Genomic DNA, 22,871 nt, shown 5'->3' on the forward strand with positions numbered 1-22,871 from the left:
TGAAATTCAATAAGGACAAATGCAAAGTACTCCAGTTAGGAAGGAACAAACAGTTGCACACATACAAAATGAGAAATGACTGCCTAGGAAGGAGTACTGTGGAAAGGGATCTGTGGGTCATAGTGGATCACAAGCACTGGAATAAATTGCCTAAGGAGGTTGTGGAATCTCCATCATTGGGGATTTTTAAGAGCAGGTTGGACAAACACCTGTCAGGGTTGGACAAACACCTGTCAGGGATGGTCTAGACAATACTTAGTCCTGCCTTGAGTGCAGGGGACTGGACTAGATGACCTCTTGAGGTCTCTTCCAGTTCTATGAGTCTGTGATTTTCTATGATTCTGTGTTGGCAGGGAGTTAGACGAAATGATCCTTGCAGTCCCTTTTAACCCTGTGATTCTATGTGGCCTAAACAAAATGTATGATTGTATGCAGCGATATGAAGAGCTCATTGGTACTTGTTTCATATGACTTGTATAACACACACACTGGCTTGCCCCTTGCAAATAATCTTCCCATTCCAAATTTGTGATGAGAGAACTTTTAGACAAACATGCACTGTCTAGTAAGTTATATCTACTAACCTGACGGAATGTAAAGTTATTCCTTTGAGGTTTTGATTTCTTATTGTACCATAGAAATATTTCTTAATCTGTATAGCTAATTTTATTCTTCTCTCAAAAAGTTGATAGCAGAAGACCAGGATAGTCCTACCAATGGCCAGATTCATTTTTCCATAGTGAACGGTGATCGGGACAATGAATTTTCAGTTGATCCTGTTTTGGGACTTATAAAGGTTAAAAAGAAATTGGACAGAGAAAGGGTAAGATAACATGTGCTGGACTTTCTTCTAAACTTACTAGAAATTGCATATGTATATTGACTTCAGCTGTGCTGCTGGCTTTCTGCATGACTGCAGGCTTGTCGTTTATGTAGTCTGCAGTTGGCACTACAAAATATTCTATCCTCTATTTCTCTTATTGCCCAATTCACTCCTTTCACCCCAGTCCTATCTACAAGCAAACTGAGCTTCAAATGCTCCCCTCTCTACTGGTATCAGATAAGATTAAAGAAGACAAACCTGTGACAATGCAGAAAGCTGTAGTGTTAATGAGCTGCTACCTTGTTTCTATCATACACATACACAATGGTGATTGTAACACATTCTAGACAGTAACAACAGGCACAGAGCCAAGACCTCAACTTTGAATTGGCAATGTGTGTAAAATATTATTAGCAAGGTTATGTGGTGAAGTGGCCAAGCTATCGAGGTAGTGATAGGGTGCTATATTTGAGAGACCCCATTGCTTTGTTTACCCCAGTACAACATTCACCCAAGACAACTTATCACCGTTTCACCCACCTCTCAAATAACAGCATTTGACAAACAAAGATGGTTTGCCTAGTGTTAGTGTGAGCATAGGAGAAAGTTACATGACTTCAGTAATCTTACAACACATAGGGAAATCTCTGCAGGTAGCACTAGGGGTGCTAAGGACACAGACGTCATGCGGTCAGTGCATGTGTTTGTTCTTTGCTGTGCTGTGGTCTATAGGCTAGATAGGTGCTATATATTTTTTACTGTATAGCCTTAATTTTTTAATTTGCATTAATTTAATGTTTGTGTTAGTATAGCTGCAAAGTACACACGCACACAGGTGCTTTATATAAACATGCTTGTAGGACTAAATTCACCACAGGTATAAACAGGGGCAGTTACATGATGTGAGCAGAGTTGCACCTGCTTACATCAGTAGTGAATTTGGCCCATTGTCTCTGATGTTCTTCGGAGACAATACAGCAAGCCCCATTCTGAAATACATAGAATATAGGATATACTCTAGGACATCGATGTTGGGCTTCCTCATTCTTGTACAAAAAAAAAATGTATAAGCTAAACTTTCGGAAGGAGAAACAGTACTCATTTCAAAGGGGTAAACATACAGACAGGTTAAGTTCTTAAATCCAAGGTGAGTGATAGAGGGCACAGAAAGACAAAACCAAACAAAAAAAATTGTCGGAAGAAGTCCCAAGACAGCAACCAACTCTGAACCAGCCAAAGCCTGTCATAGGAGAGAGGGAAGTAAGAAAATCCATTCCCCAGGTGCTGTTGTGATGTTTTAAACCTAATGCCACAGGCACCCTGTGGTTTGTGCTATCGTCAAAGGTAAAGACATGTCCCAAAAGCATAAAGACAACTGCTCCCCTAATGACATGTATTGTGTGGCTGTTTCTAATAAGTACCGAGAAAAATCTTTTTAGTGGCAGGTAGATGATATCCAGCTGCAAACTACCTATCCAAGCCAGGGGGTACAGAGGCACAGGTGTTACTAGCCATTGAAAGTGTTTTTCAAATCATTTAGGCTACCTCTCTATGAACTTTACCTTAGTACTTTGCAAATGCCATGTTAGAAGTGTTTCATGTTAGATAGATAATGAGACATGCTCTCAGAAATCATGTACAAAAGAGTCTTGGAAACCATTCCTAAAATCCCGGTTTGACTGGAATCTGACCAAAATGTTGCAGTAGACACCTAACTCAAAGTATTCTCTGTGTTTGCTTGTAAGTTAAAGTTGTAATGGCTGATTTTGCATATTATACGCAAGGCACCATGCAGTTTGTTTTTGAAGTGTACCATTATCTATAGTATGCATTGTCTGGTGCAGTTATTTTAATATGGTGACGCCATTCAGATTATTGATAGCCTTATAAAACAGAGTTTGGGACACAGTGAAGCACTAAACAGGGAAATATTATACAAAGGGCAGGACAAGTAATGAGGTGAGACAGCTTTCCACAGAATGTGGTACGTAGCACACAAGATGGAAGGAATGATTGCTGAAATTTAGGACCCCTTTCGCATTGATTTAATGTTTTCACCTTTTCACAGGTGTCTGGATATTCACTAGTTATTCAGGCAAGAGACAGTGGCATCCCTCCTATGTCATCATCTGTAACGGTCAACATAGACATTTCTGATGTGAACGATAATAGCCCTGTATTTACACCAGCCAACTATACAGCTGTAATTCAAGTAAGTGTATCCTGCACATCAAAAACTGATCTGACCTTTAAACATGAAAGCATTTGGTTACCATTAAGTTACTTTTGATCAGCCCAAGGTATATCAAATTGTCTCATTGCAAGCAAAGGATAGGCATGTTTTTCTGAACTCTTTGACAGGACTCTGTTTATGAGATTCCTCAGAATCTGCCACAGATTTTACCACTTATCCCAGCAACTCAAGAAGCTTTCCCCTTGTCTAAGAAATGTTTTTTATTCTTCTTCCGCAATTGTAGCCATTCCAGTTGCCATGTCGGGCTCTCTTGTCTTTCCTGCCTGTCCCACAGCTAGATAAAGAATTAGCTTAAATTGTTTATAGAGGGTTCAAGCCCTCCTTGATCAGAGGAGAGAAGAAAATGAAAGAAGTTCTGGAATTTCCATTTCCCATACTCTCCTGAAGAGTTTCTGCACTCTTGACTAGTATATTCCATGTCTGGTACTGTGAAGATGGATCTATCTGTCTATCTTAGAGTTTTATACTGCCCCCCAATCACTGTGGTATCTCAGTGCCTTCCCCATAAAATCAAGAGCAATTGCAAAGTCCCTAGGGACTTCATGGAGTCTCTAGCACTTCTCCCTTTACAGGGTCAGAGCTCTCTTTGGGGTAGGTTTTTGGGGGCGGAGTTGGGAGAGAATCTAAATCTCTGGCAACCCCATGTTATCTGTTTCAGTGTATCTTGTGGGAAAACCATGAACATTGCATCACAATGGGATGCAGGCATGAAAAATTTTATGAAACAGCTTTTTGATATGATTACCTTCATAGTACTGGGGACAGTTAAATGTTCTGACTGGCAAAGCACTGCATCACCCTAGTAAATGCATGTTGGTCCTGCCAAATATACCAATGGCTGCCCAACCCTAAGCTAGGTGATGAGCCGACAAGAGGTTAAAGTTTTCTTCATTTTATTCAGTGTACTAATAATAATGGTCATGTGTAATAGATACAGTGGTGGTTAAAAAAAAAAAAAAGGCCCAAAATCTGGACTCCTCACTAGAGAATCTGTGTCAAATTCTGCTCTCAGTCACCTCTGTGCTTCCTGCCAAGTGAATCGTGTTCCATGTGTGTAACTGGAGCACAATGGGGTGGAATGTAAAAACTATGGGGAACTGCTGTGGAAAAACCATTTTCCTGTGTATTCTGAATGTTCTTTTAACAATATGGTGAGATACGTCATTGTAATTTCTCTTTATACACTGTGTATATGCATAAAGGAGAATAAGCCCGTGGGCACAAGCATTTTGCAGCTGGTAGTGACAGACAACGATTCTTTTCACAATGGCCCCCCGTTTACCTTTACCATTCTGACTGGCAATGAAGAGGAGGAATTTATGTTGGACCCACATGGAGTTTTGAGGTCTGCAGTTATCTTCAAGCACATGGTAGCAACTGAATATATGCTCTGTGTGCAGGTATGGCCTTATTATTGCACATCAGCACAAACCAAGAAAATTCTCTTAGTGTCATGTCATTTTTGCCACTATTTTTATGTTTTATGTTTTTATGTTGCCTGTTTGTTTTGTTTTTAATTGATTTTATTCAGTTAGTCAATATAGTGCATTGCAACGTACAGTGCACAAAACAGTACATTTCCTTCACTGCTCACAAACCCAATTTCATATAAATATAAATAGGTAACCAGCCACCTTACCAATTTTATTTGTATGGAATGGGATTTGTGAGTAGCAAGCGTATGATTTAAGATTTTCATTTATTTTTTTATAAAGCTCAGGAAGGAAAGTAGGGGAATAGAATATCCAGGAAAAAAATACCTTCTGCTCATATAAACACACAACAAAATATTGTTATAGGGAAGGAAATCACACTGGTTCCTAAGTCCATAAATGTAGTAATACATTTTCCAAAACAGACCAAGAACTCATGAAAATTTTCCAGGTTTGTTTAGTTTAGAAGGGAGATGAAAAGAGAGCTGCTAATAGAAGTCACTACCGAGGAGCTTCATAACCAGAGTAATTTTTGTGACATCTAACTCAAAAGTACATTGTCTGCTTCTCTTCATGATTTACAGGGGGAAAACAGTTGGGTGTCATTCTGCAGCAAGCCTAAAACTCATAAGCACTGAAACCAATTTTATTCTCAAGCCTTATAGGAATAAAAAAACCCTTTCCCTAGCCTTTATTATAAAACTGCCAATTTTTAGGCCAAACTAATTTTCCTAAGCAAAGTTCTGGTGAGGCTATAAATAGCATATGTAATGGAAATGTGGTTGCAATTTTAGCTATGTACCTGTGACTGTGATATAAATGGAGTAAAAGATAGACATCATATTCTAAAATGTATCAAAATATATAGAAAAATATTGTGGTTGACTTTTGGAGGCTTAATGGACCCTTCGCATTCCTTTCTTATTTAAGGGCTTCTACAATTAAAACATTTTTAATGTTATTTGGAGTGTTTGGACCCTACCAGCATACCTGACAGTTCAGGGCAGCTGAAGGAAGAGCCTCTCTCTCTCCACTCTACCACCAGTCCTCCTTTGTAGTTTTTATTAACATTAAATTTGGAGGAGGGACAGGTCAACAAAATGACCTTTTTGGCTTTCCAGCCCTATTCAGGGTGAGGAGGAGTGATTTTCAGAGGTGCTCAGCACACACTGCTCCTACTGAAGGTGTATATATAATTCTTATTAGCATTCTATATTTTTTTCTTTTTCCTTGTTGATTTTTATAACCACATTCAATTCTCCAATAAAGTTCTTCAGATCAAGTGGCAGGTCTATGTTCTTTTGTTCTGTTCTCCTTCAGAGTGAGTAGTAAATCTTAATAGTGAGCTGAATGGAGCATTTTTATTACTGCACAAAAAGGACATTGATCCAAGTTTGCATAGCCTTCTGTCAGGAAGGCCTTGAGTTTTTTGTCAGACCTGCTCTATTGCTCTCTCTAAAAAGTGAAAATGATGCTATCATATGTGCTCTGGGTCACAGAGTCAGCTGTCCAAGCTCAGTTCTACTCTCATATTTTATTGTTAGTAATATAACATGCATCTTATTTCATCTTTGGAGGGTGATAAATTTTCTTTATTTCAAGCATGTTTCTTGAGTGATTTAGGTAAAGCAATACAGAAAGCAGTATTAAAAACGCCAACCCTAACTTTCTAAGATCCTCATAAGCTAAGCAGGGTCAAGGTGGATCAGAAACTTCTGAAGCATGCCCAGCTGCTGCAGAAAGCATTCTTGATGATTAAGTAGGTTGCACTCTCTTCTTTGAGTCAGTACTGAACCAAAGCTCCATCAGATGTGCAGGAGGGGCCATCATTCAAATGGGAATTTGAGACTAAAATAAAAAACCTGAGCATTTGTGGTAATTGATGTAATACCGGAGTACAAGTTCTGTCTGTGGTATTCTGGTCGTATTTCAGTCTGCCTATATGTTTCCCCCTGCAGTTCATTTAGATACAGTTTTCTTCATTTCCCTAAGGTGTTTTTGTATTCCACATCAGAGGTGGCAGCATTGCAATGTGGGGCCAAGTTCCTTTATGAATATAGTTAGTAAAGTACTTTGAAAAGAGTGTCAGGATGACAGACTTTATAAATATAGTAGTAGGGAGGAGGAGGAAGAGTGAGGATTTATTACTATTGACTGTGATTTATGCGTGTGCTTGTTCTTTCCAAATTAAATTAGGCTAAAGATTCTGGGAAGCCCCAACAGGTATCCCACAGTTACATCCAAGTGCGGGTCATTGAAGAAAGCATTCACAAACCAACAGCCATTCCACTGGAGATTTTTATAGTCACCATGGAAGATGACTTTCCAGGGGGTGTCATTGGAAAGATTCATGCCACAGATCAAGATATGTATGACGTTCTCACTTATACCCTGAAGTCAGAGCAGAAAAGTCTCTTCAAGGTTAGCAGCCATGATGGCAAGATCATTGCCCTGGGAGGGCTAGATAACGGCAAGTACACGCTGAACGTGTCAGTTAGCGATGGTCGGTTCCAAGTGCCCATTGATGTTATAGTCCACATGGAACAGCTGATACAAGAAATGCTGCAGAACACGGTCACCATCCGATTTGAGAACGTTTCCCCTGAAGATTTTGTGGGGCTCCACATGCATGGGTTCAGGCGCACCTTGCGAAATGCTGTGCTCTCGCAGAAACAAGATAGCCTGCACATTATCAGCATTCAGCCTGTGGCAGGCACCAATCAGCTTGACATGCTGTTTGCAGTTCAGATGCACAACAGTGGATTCTATAAGCCTGCTTATTTGATTCAGAAGCTTACCAATGCAAGGAGACACTTAGAAAATGTGATTCACATCTCAGCTATCTTGGAGAAGAATTGTTCTGGACTGGATTGTCAGGAGCAGCACTGCGAACAAAGCCTGTCTATTGATTCCCATTCCCTGATGACCTATAGCACAGCGCGAATTAGTTTTGTGTGTCCCCGTTTCTACAGAAATGTACGCTGCACATGTAATGGTGAGTATGACTCCCTCTTCACCTTCAATCTTTCCACATTATGGGTTAGGATAGTTTTTGTTTCTCTGATGCAGATTGGAAGGGGCAGTTCAATTCATTTAGTTAAAGAGCATGTGGCAAATGTATGGTGGGAATTGATTTCTGAGGGTGGTTAAGAATTGTTCACGTTTATTTATGTAAATGGAAGATGGTGAACTTTCACCTTCTGTGACCAAAGGCCACTTTGCTGGAGGCATGGTAATCAGAGCCATCAACAAACCTTCTGCTGTGGTTTGCCACCCAATCTGTAACAGTACTGAATAGTACATAAAGTGTGGTCATGTCAGAAACTGGCCAGTCAGTATTTAGCGACTGCACCCAGCGTTTTGAAAGTGAGAATGATCTTTAACCAGAGGTGAAAGTAAGCCGGTACGCCCCGGTATGGCGTACTGGCAAGAGCCGGTGCACCGTACTGGGACAGCCCGGCTTCCCCAGGGGGCAATTTAAAGGGCCTGGAGCTCCCAGCAGTGGCACTGGTTCATGAAATTGTTCCGCAGTTTTGAAGGGATTTCATATGGGAACGGCCAGCATATTCACTTGGTTGCCCATCTTCCTTCTGCTTCTGTGTACTAGGTAAAAAACCTCAAGCACTTATAATAATAGACCTGTTCCTTCTGTTTGCGCGGTTTTCTGTTCCTCATTCCACTTTGCTCAAGAGTGAAATAAGAAGCTGCTGTAAAATCAATACATGTAAACCTCCCTTCTCGTAAACATACACAGAGAGACGGGACTTTGTTTTCTGCTGGTGTCAATGGACAAAACTCCTGTGAAGTCAATGAGGCTGTGACAGTTTAGCAAAGAATTCGGCCCATAAAGACTGTGCACCACATTTTGCTCTCAGAACTGTATGGCAGATCTTCAGTGTGACAACCTAGCCTCCTTAAGGGTTTGCTCTTGCTCCTGTTAAAGTCAATAAGTGTCTTACCATGGACTTCAGAGGGGATTGGGTCAGGCCCCAACGCATGGAACTTCAGCTGGAGTCACTTGAGTCCTGCAGAGGGGAGATAATAGGGCCCTGATAGTTCAGGGAACGTGAGAAGATAAGAATATTGGAGTCGAGATCTTTTATGCACATTTAAGGGCTAATTGTTAAATGATAGTGTTAAGTGTTTCAAACAGCTTTAGATGTATGTTACAGTCCCTGCTATTATTAGCTATACAAAAGCTGTGCAATAGAGACTTCCATAGAATAGACGGTGCTATCATATCATCTAGCCAAGCCCCTAGGCCAGTGCAGGACTATTACGTACAGTATATTCTGTACTGTTTTGAAACTGTATCTTTGTCCAGTCTAGTTTTAAATGTACCAATCAATGGGGAATCCATACCTATCTTGGGAGACTGATAGATCTCACTGACAGCAATTTTCTCCTGATATTCAGTTTACATGTTCCCATTCTTATTTTCATTCCATTGTTGCTAATTATACCCTTTGTTTACCACCCAAAGCAGTTAACCTTGGTCAGTGGCATTTGCTCCCTTCAGATACTTGTAGAAAATTAACCTGCCTCACTCTCTTTAGTTTTTGTTAAAGCAAATCATAGATAGTTCTTTTAATCAGTCTTTCCTCAGAAGTGTGTATGTGTGTATTCTGTATGATAAACCATAATGAATGTGTATCTGCATATTTATGTGCATATAAATACAGCAAGTGGAAAAATAGTACACAAAATACTAGGATGGATTTCCTCATGGTTCCTTTAACATGATAGCTTTGGCAAGACACATTCAGCAGAATCAGTGTTCTACTATATTTGTTTCTAGAGTAGTTTAATGATCTAGCCAAATAAATATTGATAGATTGAAGAATGACAAACCTATTAAAATATTGCATATGTTTTCACTGATCAGATTCAGTTATAACCCAGGAAGCCTGAGTTTGAGCTAATTCACACATTCTTGAAATATGTATCAGACTTGGAACATAGTTCCCACTGCCAGATGTCACAAATATGCACAAATTATGCATGCCAGCTGTGCATAACCTAGATTACCTTTATGAGCAAACGGAGTTATCTAACACCAGAATGCTGAGAGACTATTAAAGCAGGTAACTTGTGAACCTCTAAAGATTCAGCAGCTCATTTCAGGTAGGATAACGCCCCAAAGTTCAGACGCCTCAGCCTGAACCTTTAGAGTCAATAACTAAAAAATCTTGCAATAACAGGCTAACTCCTGAGTTTTCTGGCATTTTTGCATCCAGTCATGTGAAAAGTACTGGAATAAACAGCCATTCCCATGGTATTTTGGTATTTCAGAGGCAAAAATGATACTTCATGTTACATTATCCTTTAAAAAAAAAACTAAGTAAAGATTTGGTCTGAATTTAGTTTTAGGACAAAGATTCACGGGGGGAAAGTTGGTTAGTTTTGTTGGAACTGATTTGTTCATACAGTCTTGCTCACATTCCCATTTCTAGCCCCTGTTAAGGAACTTCTATGAGGAGCATAATTTGCACTACACTCGACAGTTTTTGAAAACATGGGTTACAAAAATGTGTGTGTTAGGGAAGAGGATCGAATATGATTCCGATGTAATCATTCAGGAGCCTTGTGAACACTGTCCCCAAAAGTGTTGTGTGGAAGTGAAAACTCACACATCTATATTAGAGTGCATATGGCTTCTTCTACAGTGTAACAGGAATAGATTATTCTGTCTTGTACCAAAATCTAAATTCATGGGAGGAAAGAAGGAATCTAAGCTTTAGGTCTTTTGGAGCTATACCTGGTACATTCTGCAGGAAGGCAGAAATATCTGAATATAATGCACTGTGATCCTCTGCCACTAATAAATAAAAAAAGGGGCCCAATTTTTAGAGGAGCTGTGCCCCCTCAGGTCCCATTGTAGAAGTTGAGTGCACCGCACCCGCTAACAGGTCCTCGATACCTCTCATGACAGGGTCCGATGCGTCCAGTCCTGACCATTGAACTCAAGTCCCAATACCAGTGTGCCAGACTCCCACTCTCTGCTCATTCAAATTCCTCCAAAAGACCAACTGACTCCCATGAAGCCTACACACAGATCCTGCCCCTTGTAAGCCATCATGGTAGTACAGCTAAGAAGGCTGAGTGAGAGAGGGGGATAGTATCTTCCCATCCAGTCTGCGCTTAGGCATTAAATAAAAGTGGTCTGATTTTTCCAAGGTGCCGAACACATTGTGTGGTATGGGGGGTCATTTTAATTGTTGGGCGCCATGTAATTTTATTGTAAATGTTACTAAAAATACTTAGTTTAGAGAAAGGGTAGGCCATCTCTTACTAATTGTTTCTTTTATTGCCATATTATGGGTGTGACTCCCCCTACTTAGTCACAGAGGTTCTTTTATGTGTCTTAGGAAATACCATGATTAAGACCAAGCAAAATAATCAGTTATTAATTGTGGTCATTTTACTAGTGAAAAAAGAAAGAGAAAGTATTAAATTAAATAACACAAATGAGAGAACAGATATAACAATACTGATACTTACATTACAATCTCTCCTATATTATATTGTTCTATGGAGGTCTTATAGCAGAGATTTCACCTTTGAGAATGGATTCCCTGGGCGATGGTGGGGTGCTTTTTGTTTTTTGGTAAGTTAAGACAAAGTATATTATTATCCAAAATTATTGTAAATTCAGTTTTAGTATCTTATTAGATACTTAAAACTGTGGATAAACAGGCAAAATAATGTGTTTAAGGGCAAGTGAAGCATGTCTGGTTGTTGGTAATAACTAAGCAGTTTGTAGTTGGCAAAGTAAGCAATCTTAAGTAAATCCTCTGAAATCAAAGGAAATATTGAAATTAGTTAATTAAAAGAAGCTATCTTAAAACAGGACAATTACAAATATTAAGAATCCTAAGTGTAATTAAATCCCACTATTTCTCTGATTACCAATGTTTATCCCATCTTCTCTCCAGCAATACATGGCCTAACCAGCTGGTGATTATCAGGAGAAACTATTAATATTTTATGTTACAATAGCATTTCAGTATCCCAATAAAATCATTATATGAATTGAAATCTAATCCATTGTCAGTGTTTTAGTTAACTTCTCTCACCTGTGCATGTTGAAGTTTGGGGAGGTCTTCCTTGGGTTGGTTTCTTCTTGAGTCTTTTATGTTTTTCTCAATTGTCTGTGGCAACTAGCTTGTAGAGATACACAGCATAAGTTGTGGAGTGTTTGCTGTCTAAGCAGAATAGCAGGGAGTGTGTGTATGAGAGGTGCTCACTTTGACTCTTTTATATGCATCACCTTCCGATTTTTAGGAAATTTACGGGAAAAGACATAGGCTTGTTGAAGATTCAAAGTTGGTTGCTGTCACCTTTTCATTGGCTTGATGTCTTCAGGTTTGGCTTAGGTGACACCTTCAGCTCCTGAATATACAATCTGTTTAATAAATATGCAACATTTCTTTCATCGCCTTTGTTCTTCTTGTGGACGAAAGCATCAGATAACTGTCAAAGCTAGTTTTAACTGTTTCTTTTTATTTGATCCATCTTCTGAGATATTCTTTCAACTTTACTAGAAAATGAAATTCTGTTTTGAAACAGTCCAAACACTCATGTTCTTTATATAAAAGATTTCAGTTCTCCAAACAGTCTTTTTAAATTAAATAACCTTTAGAAAGTTTTTTTTTACAACTTAAATAATATAAAAATGTGTTGATTCTTGTCATAGTTTTAGAAGAGATGATTCTTGTCGTCTGGAGTTGGATGAGGGTTTGCTTGCACACTGCCAGTAATTAATTAGCATCCTATTAATATGAATATTCTATACTTAAATAGCTTCTTATATTAGTACACAGTTATCGCATCAAATGACCTTGCTATATTTGTATATTAAACATCTTACTATTCCTACATTTAGATATCTTTGCAAACATACATCTCCAAAGGTGTTTGCAATTTCAACATTTAAGAAATAAACAAAAGTTTAAAACATCTCCAACAACATGTTTTTCTCTGAAGGTTTTAAGAACACAAGTAAGTTTTCTTGCAAGAGGGTGGAGGTTGGTAGAACCCCCACGGTACCTAGATGTATCGCTCTGGTAACACACCCTACATTCCAATCATATTCAGGTTTCTTCCTAAAACATGAATGTTTTACATGGTTTGTCATCTTGATGTTTGCTTGTCCTTGGGAAATAGGAGTAGAAATCTTCCTGAATTTCTTTGATTAGCTTTAACATTTTGTAACATAACTAGGTAAACATGTGTATTGTTATATTTCCAAGCTATAACATATTTGTAGTTATATCTTAATATTCAGTAAACATGTAAACAAGTTTAAGAACATGAGAACGGCCACACTGGGTCAGACCAAAGGTCCGTCTAGCCTACTATTCTGTCTTCCAACAATGAACAATGCCAGGTGCCCCAGAGGGAATGAACGGAACAGGTGATCATCAAGTGATCCACCCCGTCGCCCATTCCCAGCTTCTGGCAAACAGAGGTTAGGGACACCATCCCTGTCCATCCTGGCTAATAGCAGAGGTGCAAGTAAGCCGGTACGCCCCGGTACGGCATACTGGCAAGAGTCAGTGTGCCGTACCGGGGCGGACTGGCTTCCCCAGGCGACAACTGAAAGGGCCTGGGGCTCCCAGCAGCGGCTGGAGCCCCAGGCCCTTTAAATTTCCACCAGAGCCCCGCTGCCAGAGCCCTGGGGTAGCGGCGGAGGTGCTCCAGCAGCTATTTAAAGGGCCCATTCTCAGAAGGGGCCCTGGCCGCTCTTTTCCGCCCCCCGTTCTCTCCTATGGGGGCAGAAGCTTGGTGCTGCCTTCTCCCGGGGCTCTGTCCTGCTGCTGCAGGGCAGGCTCCGCTGGCAGCCCAACTCCCCCCTCCCCCTCCACTTCCCCCAGTGTGCTGCGTTCCCCCGCCCCCTCTCACTCTCTCTCCCTGCTGCCGATCAGCTGTTTGCTGGCATGAGGAAGCAGAGAAGAGGCAGGGGCGGGGCCTTGGGGAAGGGGGTGGAATCAGGGCATACCCCCTGCCATGAGCCGCTCAGGGCAGGGAGCTGGGAGCGACCCCAGCCCACACCCCCAGCCCTCTGCCCTGACTCCTGCACCCCCCTCACACCCCCCACGACCCCAGCCCACACCCCAGCCCTCTGCCCTGACTTCTGCACCCTTCCACACCCCATGCCCTGACTCCTGCACCACTCCACATCTCCACCCCTACCCTGAGCACCAAACGGGAGCTCCGGCACCCTCCCCCACCCCACATACCCACCTGCACCCCTTGCACCGAATGGGAGCTGCCCCAGGTAAGCGCTCCACACCCCAACCTCCTGCCCCAACCCTGAGCCCCCTCCCTCATTCTAGGACAGACCCTGCAACCCCCAGCCTGCTCCTGCACCCTAACTCCCTCCCAGACCTTGCATCCCCAGCCCTGTTCTCAGTGCACCCCCACCCTCAGCTTGGTGCAGAGAGAGAGACAAAGAGAATGGGCTAGAACCAGGGAGAAGTTAGGTACCCACTCTATGTGGGCAGGGGTATGTGTGGGGGATCCTGTTTACCCCCTCCCCAGCCCTGCTGCCCTTGTAGTTTAACCCCAGACCCTCCCTTGCTCCAAGGACCAACCCTAGCTCCCGCCCCACTGTGTTTTTGCCCCCAGCCCCTGCCTTGCTCCAGTCAGCAGGGACTAATTCTCCCCCCATGCCTCAATGTGCTAATCTTGCCCCGGCCCCTGCCTCACTGCAGCTGGGGACCAATCCTTCCACCACCACCATGCCCAGCTGTGCTCTTGCCCCTGGCCTCTTCTTTCCCCAGGGGGGGCCCTCAGATATGTTTGGTGCCAGGCCCCCAAAAAGTTAATCCGGCCCAGGCCCTTTAAATTGTTCCTGGAGCCTTGTTGCCAGAGCCCTGGGGTAGCAGCAGCGGGGCTCCAGTGGCAAGTTAAAGGGCTGGGGCGGTAGCAGTGGCCCCAGACCCTTTAAATAGCCCCCTTTAAATCACCCCCGAATCCCAGGGCTCTCAGTTGCCTCTGCAGCTGGGAGCTGAGGGTGTGATTTAAAGGGCCCGGGGCTCCCAGCTGCTGCTCCCACAGACCTAGCCCCAGGCCCTTTAAATCCTGATTTAAAGAGCCTGGGGATTTAAAGGCCCCGCCTCTTCCGGTTGAGGCCCCACCCCCTCATCAGGACTCCAGAGTACCGGTAAATCCTTTAAGTTACTTTCACCCCTGGCTAATAGCCATTGATAGACTTATCCTCCATGAACGTTTGTAATGACCTAATAAAAAATAAGTTGTTATGAGATAATTAATATCATTTTTGCATTAATACTGAGGTCTCTCCCCTAAAACATGTACGCTGCCTTTGAAGCCAGTGCATCACCCAAGGTTGGAAAAAGTTGACTAGTCCATTGCTCTTTGAACCACAGTGCTTTTGAGCCACTGAAGTATAGATTACTTGCAAGGTCAGACTTTTTTCAGGGTAATCAACCTTTGGAATTCTGTGCCCCACAAGGTATCAGCAGAATCCATGTGGCTCAGATTTTAGAAGAGCTGTGGTTTGAGAGAGACTTGGCCCTGGAGTGAAAGGGGTGTGATTTTTAAGAGGAAGAAAGGAATTGTCACTGGGTTGTAGAGGAGATGGGATTCCCTTATGGTACTACATAATGCGATCAATGAGGAGAAGCTGCTGTTGATAGAGCATTGAGGTAGGGGATGTTGCAGAGAGCTGGTATAAAATATGAGGAATGAGGCCCAGAGGAGTGTGAGGCAAGTAGAGACAGGCAGAGTGGGAATTGCTACAGACTGGAAGGAGCTGGGGAGAATTTGGAGCCAGCAGAGGTAGTCAGGTATCCCAGCCAGTTCCACTAACACCAGGACAAATTCCCAGTTACATTAGAACAGACTAAGATGCCTGATCACCCTAGTCCAAGAGTACAATTGCAGTATGGCCAACCCAAGCATTCAAAAATTATGAGTCAGACCCCTCCACCAAAAAATCATAAGATTGTCTTAAAAAATTTAAGTTTTTTTTTTTTACAATAATAAGTTTGGGGTTCTTTGTATTTGCCTTGGTATTGTTAGCCTTTAGGAGTCACTTTCAATTTTTTCTCTGCAACCAAGAAAGTTAAACGTTTACTTTTTAAAATGAAATCTGAGATTTTTTTAGATAATCACATGTATCCAGGAGCTGGGGCTTTCAGAAAAACACAAATCACCAAGACTTGGCAACACTGCAAATGGAATTGCATGGTTCTGGGTGATTCCTGCTTATATGTACAGGGATGGAGTAATTGCCACATTTAGAAATGAGAAAGTATTTTCCTCTTCATCATACTGGCAGGGACCTTGGAGTAGTTCCACCTCTTTCTAGAGCAATAAACAGAGATTATCTGTCAAAATCAGGCAGACCCCTCCCAAAATTTCCTGTCCATTACTGGTTGACCCTAACCCCATGTTTCTATGCAATACCTTCTTGGAAACAAATTTATTAATAGTAATGTGAGTTACATGGGAATGCCATGGATTTTCAGGACTTGCCTAGGGGAAAGAAAATCAATCCTAATCCATATCGTTGAATCTCTTTTGGAAAGAACAAAGAATGGTAAAAATGCTGGACTTCAGAGTGGAAATGTGACAACTCAATTATTGTATTTCAACTCTGGCTGTAAATCTTTGACAATGGATAACATATCCGTGCATTATTTTACAGTTTTACTCAGTGCAGTTATGAAATCAGCCTGAACATGCACATTAGCCAAAACAATGCAATACAGCAGTGCATGATTTGTAGCTTATGCACTTATAATCATACAGATAGGCATAAAACATTTCTTCTCCCAGGTTTGAATATTTTAAAACTTCTGTCACAGCTGTGAAATCCACAGGATGAATACAAAGTTGATTTTCTTGTAGTTTATCTAAAAAAACCATTCGTGCTCTGCCAGCGTAAGCTTACATCTTCACAGTGATAATAAATATATTAGATTCTTTCCATATACTTTTGAACCATGGAATGATGAATCTGAACCACAAATCAAGAGTTAGAATCAGCTAAAAAGTGGCAGAGAGTGATAGAGAAGTCAAGTATTGATTTATTGCTTAATGTCAGAGATTTTAATCGAAGGTTAAAGGGTTGTGAAAATGTGCAATGCCACATTCTGAAATCTCAGCAGTTCAGCATATTCACAAGCTCTGGGGTTTTTGCCCAAGTGACTTGTCTATTTGTCAGCTACAGAGAGGCTCACTTAAATTACTACCTTACAAAAGGTTTAAGTGCGTTGAAAGAACAGATGTACTGTGCAGATAGAGCATACACCTAATAAGAATGTATTGATATAGCTGATGGAATTAAACAGTAAATTATAACCTTTCTATGGAACATTTTTGCCATTCTCTAGAGAATTATGTCCCTGCTATAGAATTCTATAGGATTGTTGTTTCTTAAGAAGAAAACAGACACCCAAAAACACCTATGGAAAATATCTCATTCTCAGTTAAATTCTGTCGTTTTATAATATTTTCTATAGAACCCTATTAAATTAAATTTCCATAGAAGCCTGTTGATTTCATCCCTTTTGGTATCGATAGGAGTTGAAATGTGATAGTATATCACTAGTATTATTCATGAGAGGCAAAGTGGGCGAAATAAGATCTTTTATTGGACCAATTTCTGACGGTGAAAGAGGCATGCTTTTGTGCTTACACAGAGCTCTGCTTCGTTATTATGCATGTTAATATACCCTATTACACTGATTAATAATGATTGCCATGTATCATTTTACATCAGCGCTCATTTCCTGCACAGACATCTCAAACAAATGTTTGACAAAGGAGGGGAGGTGTAAAAAGATTAAACTGACTGTGTTGCTCACCAAGCATAGGCATTTATAGTCTCTGCCATGTTTATAGGCAGACCATCTCCACTTTGAAACCTACAGTAATAAGTTGTCTGTTTCCAGAAAATACCTACAGTGACAGGTAGCTTGAGCTATGCTTAGCCTGAGCCCTGCTTGGCTTGTACAGAAGTGTGTTAGTAACGTTGTCTCTTTCATAACTGCAAGGGGTAGGAGGGGATTGCTCCATTACAAGTTCATTACTTTCTTTATACACTGTAAATAAAATACATGCACTAAAAAAAAAACCCCACATTCAAATTGCATTAAGGTTGTGACACAAAGCAGGAACAGCAGATATTCAGTAAGGGGGGACTCTCCTGTCCTTGTACATCTCAGAGCAGATTTTAATTTAAGTTTGACAGACGAGGAAGTGCTAACCCTATCCATCCCCTACCACTGGCCCTCTCTCTGTCCAAGCCCTAAATACAAATCAACAGAAGCAAATAAATCCCAAGCATAGGCAGGCGTGCCATTTTCCAAGTCTGTGCACAACCACATGTATTTCACTAGAAGTCCCACAAACTCATCCAAGGGCAGAACTTGGCCCAGTGCATGTTAATTTCCTTTACATTTCTTTGTGGTGTCTAAAAAGAAAGTCTCTCTTTCTAGAAGCATTTGAGGATTGATATCATAGAATCATAGAATATCAGGGTTGGAAGGGACCTCAGGAGGTCATCTAGTCCAACCCCCTGATATGTTGAGCTTCAGTGGCTCCCTCAGAGGCTGTGTGGTCATTTGTATTGTGGTTTACAGTGTTTACAGGCCTTTCCAGACTGAGGTAATTTAAATATATATGTATTTTAAGGGCTTTTAAAAAGACAAAATAAGGTCCCGATCCAGAATCCATTAAATTAAATGGGAACTTTCCATTGACTTCCATTAGCTTTAAATCAAGCCCTTAGCAGCCATCTGAATTTGTTGGGTGTTAACATATTTAGGGATTTTTTGAAGTGCTTGCAGTGCCTGTGTTGTAAGGAAAGATTTTAATCAAGGTTTACACCTCGGGGACTCAGTTCTTCCTCCAGACTACCCTTTGCAGTCAGCGGGAGATCTTCATGGATAGAGGTCAAACCAAAATTGTGTCCTGGGTTGGCAAACCTAGTCAGAATCCTTATGAAAGTACTGATGGTACATCAGCTGTCAGGGCTTTTCAAAGTTTAAGTAATTTTAACCCGTTTACATATGCCACTAAATACAGTTTGAATATTTTAAGGATTATTTTGCCCAATTTAAGTCTGTAAATTGAAGCTAGCTATTTAGAGTGTTAAACTTCTCCTGTCTTAAAAATATATCATTTAAAATAACCCATCCGATTATTTTTTAAATTAAAAAAAAATCTCCACCCTGAATCCGTTGCAGGATAATATGTAGCTTCAAAGACAGAAAAATCCTGTCCATTCCTCCTTTTTTGTCCAGGATCCCAGATGCAGTGTAGTTTATGCAGCCCAATTTGGGAGGGAGGGAGCAGGATTTGTGGTGCCTAGCAGTGTGTCCAGCTTTATGGGATTGCTTTCCCCTTCTGGAAGGATCAGCATGCCATTGTGGAGCATGAGGATACTGCAGTACCGCCTGCACAAGGAGCTCTCCTTATACTGTGCAGCCTGGGCGTGGCTGTCCTTCCTGCCTGCGCAGAATTCTCCCAACTTAAGGCAAGGCAAAAGAAGGTTGTAGCCCCTAGTAATGTGTTTCATGGGTCAGCTCTAGATCCCCTTCAGAGAGGGGGTTTGGAACGAAAACACTGGCAAAGCCATCATGACACCAGTCAATTGGTCATAATTGTTTATTATTATTATTTATTGATTTGTCTTATAGCAGCACCTAAGCACCCACTCAAGGACCAGCACCCCATTATGCTAGGCACAGTACGCACACTTATTTAAAAGACATCTGTGACCCAAAGAGTTTACAATCTAGATTTAAATTCTGTTACAATTTTTAAGTCTCTTTCTGCTTCCTGTTGCCAAGGTGCATGTTTGACGTATTCTTAACAGCATGTTTCAATTGGTCACAGGAGGGCTGTGTCCTGGGTCCAGCGATCCCTGTATGGAGAAGCCATGTCCAGGGGACATGCAGTGTGTGGGGTACGAAGCTAGTCGAAGGCCATTCATCTGCCAGTGCCCACCAGGGAAGCTCGGAGAATGTTCAGGTGCAGATTCCTCCAAAAGAGTAACCAGGAAATACTTAAAAGTGTGATTTTTATATAAGAAGTGCGGCCATTGTATCATAATATGGAGAGTTGCTATTGAAGTCAATGGGAGTTGTGTATGCACACCTCTCAGGATCTGGTCTCACTCATTTACTTATGAGTGTTGTAAAAGAAACTGGTTGTCCAAACCTGGTACTGCATATATACCCGATTCTGCTTCTACAAACAAAACTCCCATTGACTGAATCTGATCAGGATGGTGCCCCAAATCAGTAAAACATGGGACTTTTGAGAAGACAGTTCTTTCTAGAGAACTGCTGTCCTTGAATACTGCCCTGCTAGTGGCAAAGCACTTTGGGATCCTTTAGGAGATATTAATTCAAGGTTTTACTTGTTATTAACATTCATAAAGTTTGTAATTTTTGTGATAAAAATACCATGGTATCTTGAAAAAAACATTTCAGGAACTTTGTACATTTTGTTCAATTTATGTTAACCACCAAGGCACCAGGGTCCTAATGCAAAGTCAAGCAGACCATTTCCATTGACTTCAATGGGCTTTGAGTAGGACTCGGAGTCAGAAATATCCTGATGCTAACAGAGGGTGCAGATTCCCCAGCAAATTCTGATTTCTGGTGCTCTGCTAGAGCTAAATCCTTCTCACCTTACACCTGCCAGTAGTTCCAATGAAGTCAATAAGGCTTCCTGTCTGAGAATGGTGAGCTGGATTTTCCCCCTTATTAGGAAATTATAATGATAAATTATTAGATTTCTCCCCAAATCTGTGGTGTGTGGTTTGCAATGGAGACAAGTTTTTAATCAGTCAATGGTGGGTTTTATTTAAAAGTTTCTTCTTTGTTAGCTACCTGTGTTCTGTAACTAACTTCATTTGCAATTGTAGGATAATTTCATGTGTCTCTGCTCATTTCTGAACATTAAAAGAATATGTATCTTCTCAAAATGGTTGTTTCAGGGCACACTTCCCTTAGTTTTGCTGGGAATAGTTACATCAAATACCGGGTTTCTGAAAATAGCAAGAAAGAAGAATTCAAGCTGGCTCTGCGTCTACGAACCTTGCAAAGCAATGGGATTATAATGTACACCAGAGCGAATCCCTGTATAATTCTGAAGGTAATTAAAATGTTATCTTTCCTGCACTTATTTTCTTGATTATATGTTTTCTCATTGGCTCTTGCTTTGGGGAATGTTGTTCTCATTTCAGCTGTGGATTGAGAAGATGAAGATTGATCTGTTTCATGGTAACAGGGAAAAGCAGCAATTTCAACAAAAACAACAAACAAAAAAGCAGCTTGATATGCATTGCAGTAGTAGTATTCTTTGAATATGGACCATTGGGTGCTTTATCTTATATGACCATTGTATCGATTGGTCCTGCTTTGAGCAGGGGGTTGGACTAGATGACTTCCTGAGGTCCCTTCCAACCCTGATATTCTATGATTCTATGTGACTAGGCGCAAGAGCCGATCTACTTGAGATGTAAGACCTGGCCATTCAGATGATTGTGTATTCTAAGCCACACTTGTTGAAAAGGCTGTTTTTCCTCTGCATCTGTGTGATTGGAAAATGAGCCTTCATACCGCTGAATCACAGTTAATTTCAAAAACTTTTTTTTTTATTTTTTAAGAAAAGCTTCTCTGCTTGAATGAGGTGGCTTATCGAATCAGAGAGTTATGATTGTTCTTCCAGAAGGCTGGGGGTAGGTGAAGATACCTACTGTATTGAATGAAGTCTCTATGACTTTGACTCTTTGCTGAACTGCCTAAAGTGTGGTTCTATGGAAGGCCAAATTTCTGTAGAGCAGGTTAAAAGAGAAGGATAAACAGTTCCAACAGCCTCCATGTATAATACTTCTGCTGGAATCCCGAAGGCATTGAATGAAGACAATGTGACCGATTGTATCTTTCCCATGTACTGTAAATCAGCAATGGAAGAAATGGTACAAAGCATTTTGTATTTGTGTTTGCAATTTTTGGATTTTTTTTTTGTTTGTTTGAATGTTCAGGTAAATTTAAAACAGTGACAGCAATTTTTAGTGTACAGCAAATATCTCTTTAGCTGTTGTGCTTAAATACAAAAAATGTTTCATGAGTACAAGTATTGTGCCTTTCACCTGGGGCAAGGAGAGCAGGGAAATCAGCACAGCTCAGGCTTGTATGAGACCTAATTGTTTGGAGATGTAAAAAAGGCCATTGCTTGAATTTTCAAATATGAGGGTGCTAGTGGTTTCCAAATAAGAGTTTAACATGGACAAAAATTCTGTCTTTTTCCTAATCTCGTTCTTGGAAATGGCTGAACTATTTTGGATGAAGTTTCCCAAAAAAATTCAACCTGAAGCAGACACTCATAAATAAAACTTCATCCTGAATAATTAAAGTTTGGTAAAGTTGTAAGAAACTGAAAATAGGATCTTATGATGAGAAGTGTCAGGCAACGTTGACAATAGATGGCTCAATTAGCCCTGTCTGTAATGCATATGCAATACTCAGATGATAATCCCACATTCGTATAGTGCCTATCATTTCAATGGATCACACATTTAGTTAACATTACCAACAGGGGCTTGGGTACTATGGTGACAGACACTTAAGAAAACCTAAAATAGAGAGAAAGCATACTCCAGTGGTTAGGGTATGATATGGAGATTTGGATTCCTTTCGCTGTTCTGTCATGGACTTTGTGCCATCTTGGGCAATTCACTTAGGCCAAATTTTTCAAAGCATCTTTAGCTCATTTGAGAATTAGACTCCTAAGCCAATTGTGAAAATGGGATTTGGCTCCTAAATCTCTTAGGCACCTTTGAAAAATTGATGCTATCTGTAAAATGGGTGTTGTGAGTATTAAAGATTGTGAGCCACTCAAACACTATGGTAATGCCGGTCATATGGGTATCTAAGATTGCTAGACTAGACAGAGGTCTCTAAATGTGAGACTGTTATTCAGAAGATTTGAGTATTGCTTTCAATTAAGTTAAATCTGCTGAGCTATTCCAAAGAAGGGGATAATGGATTGATCCCGCAGTGTGCAGAGCACTCTGACCCAATCCAACAAAGCACTGAAACATTTGTTTATTTTCATACACATGAAGTCATTGAGACTATACACATACTAAGTTTTAAGCACCTGCTTAGGTGCTTTGCTGGATCAGAGCCAGATGGCTCAGCACTTCACAGAATCAAGCCCTAAATGAGGGTAGAAAATGGAACAATATTGATGTTACCAATTTTAGGGCTTTGTGTGAAACTCTCTTGAGGCCAAAAGAGATATTTAAGGCATATTGTACCATTGATTTTGAAATAGGCCTTCACCACCACCACCACAGATATCTACTTAA

General features: G+C 40.8%; 1 protein-coding gene across 8 annotated transcripts in view; it reads left to right on the forward strand.

Moving 5' to 3' along the window:
- Positions 1-22,871, forward strand: part of FAT3 (FAT atypical cadherin 3) — a 559,292-nt gene that overhangs the window by 491,379 nt on the left and 45,042 nt on the right. For all 8 annotated transcript variants that reach the window (XM_073336876.1, XM_073336917.1, XM_073336926.1 and 5 more), the window contains 6 exons: positions 686-823; positions 2,892-3,035; positions 4,280-4,477; positions 6,707-7,505; positions 19,385-19,519; positions 20,493-20,650. In XM_073336876.1, coding sequence (XP_073192977.1) covers positions 686-823; positions 2,892-3,035; positions 4,280-4,477; positions 6,707-7,505; positions 19,385-19,519; positions 20,493-20,650 — 1,572 coding nt within the window. The remainder of the gene's footprint in view (positions 1-685; positions 824-2,891; positions 3,036-4,279; positions 4,478-6,706; positions 7,506-19,384; positions 19,520-20,492; positions 20,651-22,871) is intronic.

This window comes from Lepidochelys kempii, chromosome 1 (genome assembly GCF_965140265.1).
Source record: "Lepidochelys kempii isolate rLepKem1 chromosome 1, rLepKem1.hap2, whole genome shotgun sequence".
NCBI classification, from domain to species: Eukaryota; Metazoa; Chordata; order Testudines; family Cheloniidae; genus Lepidochelys; species Lepidochelys kempii.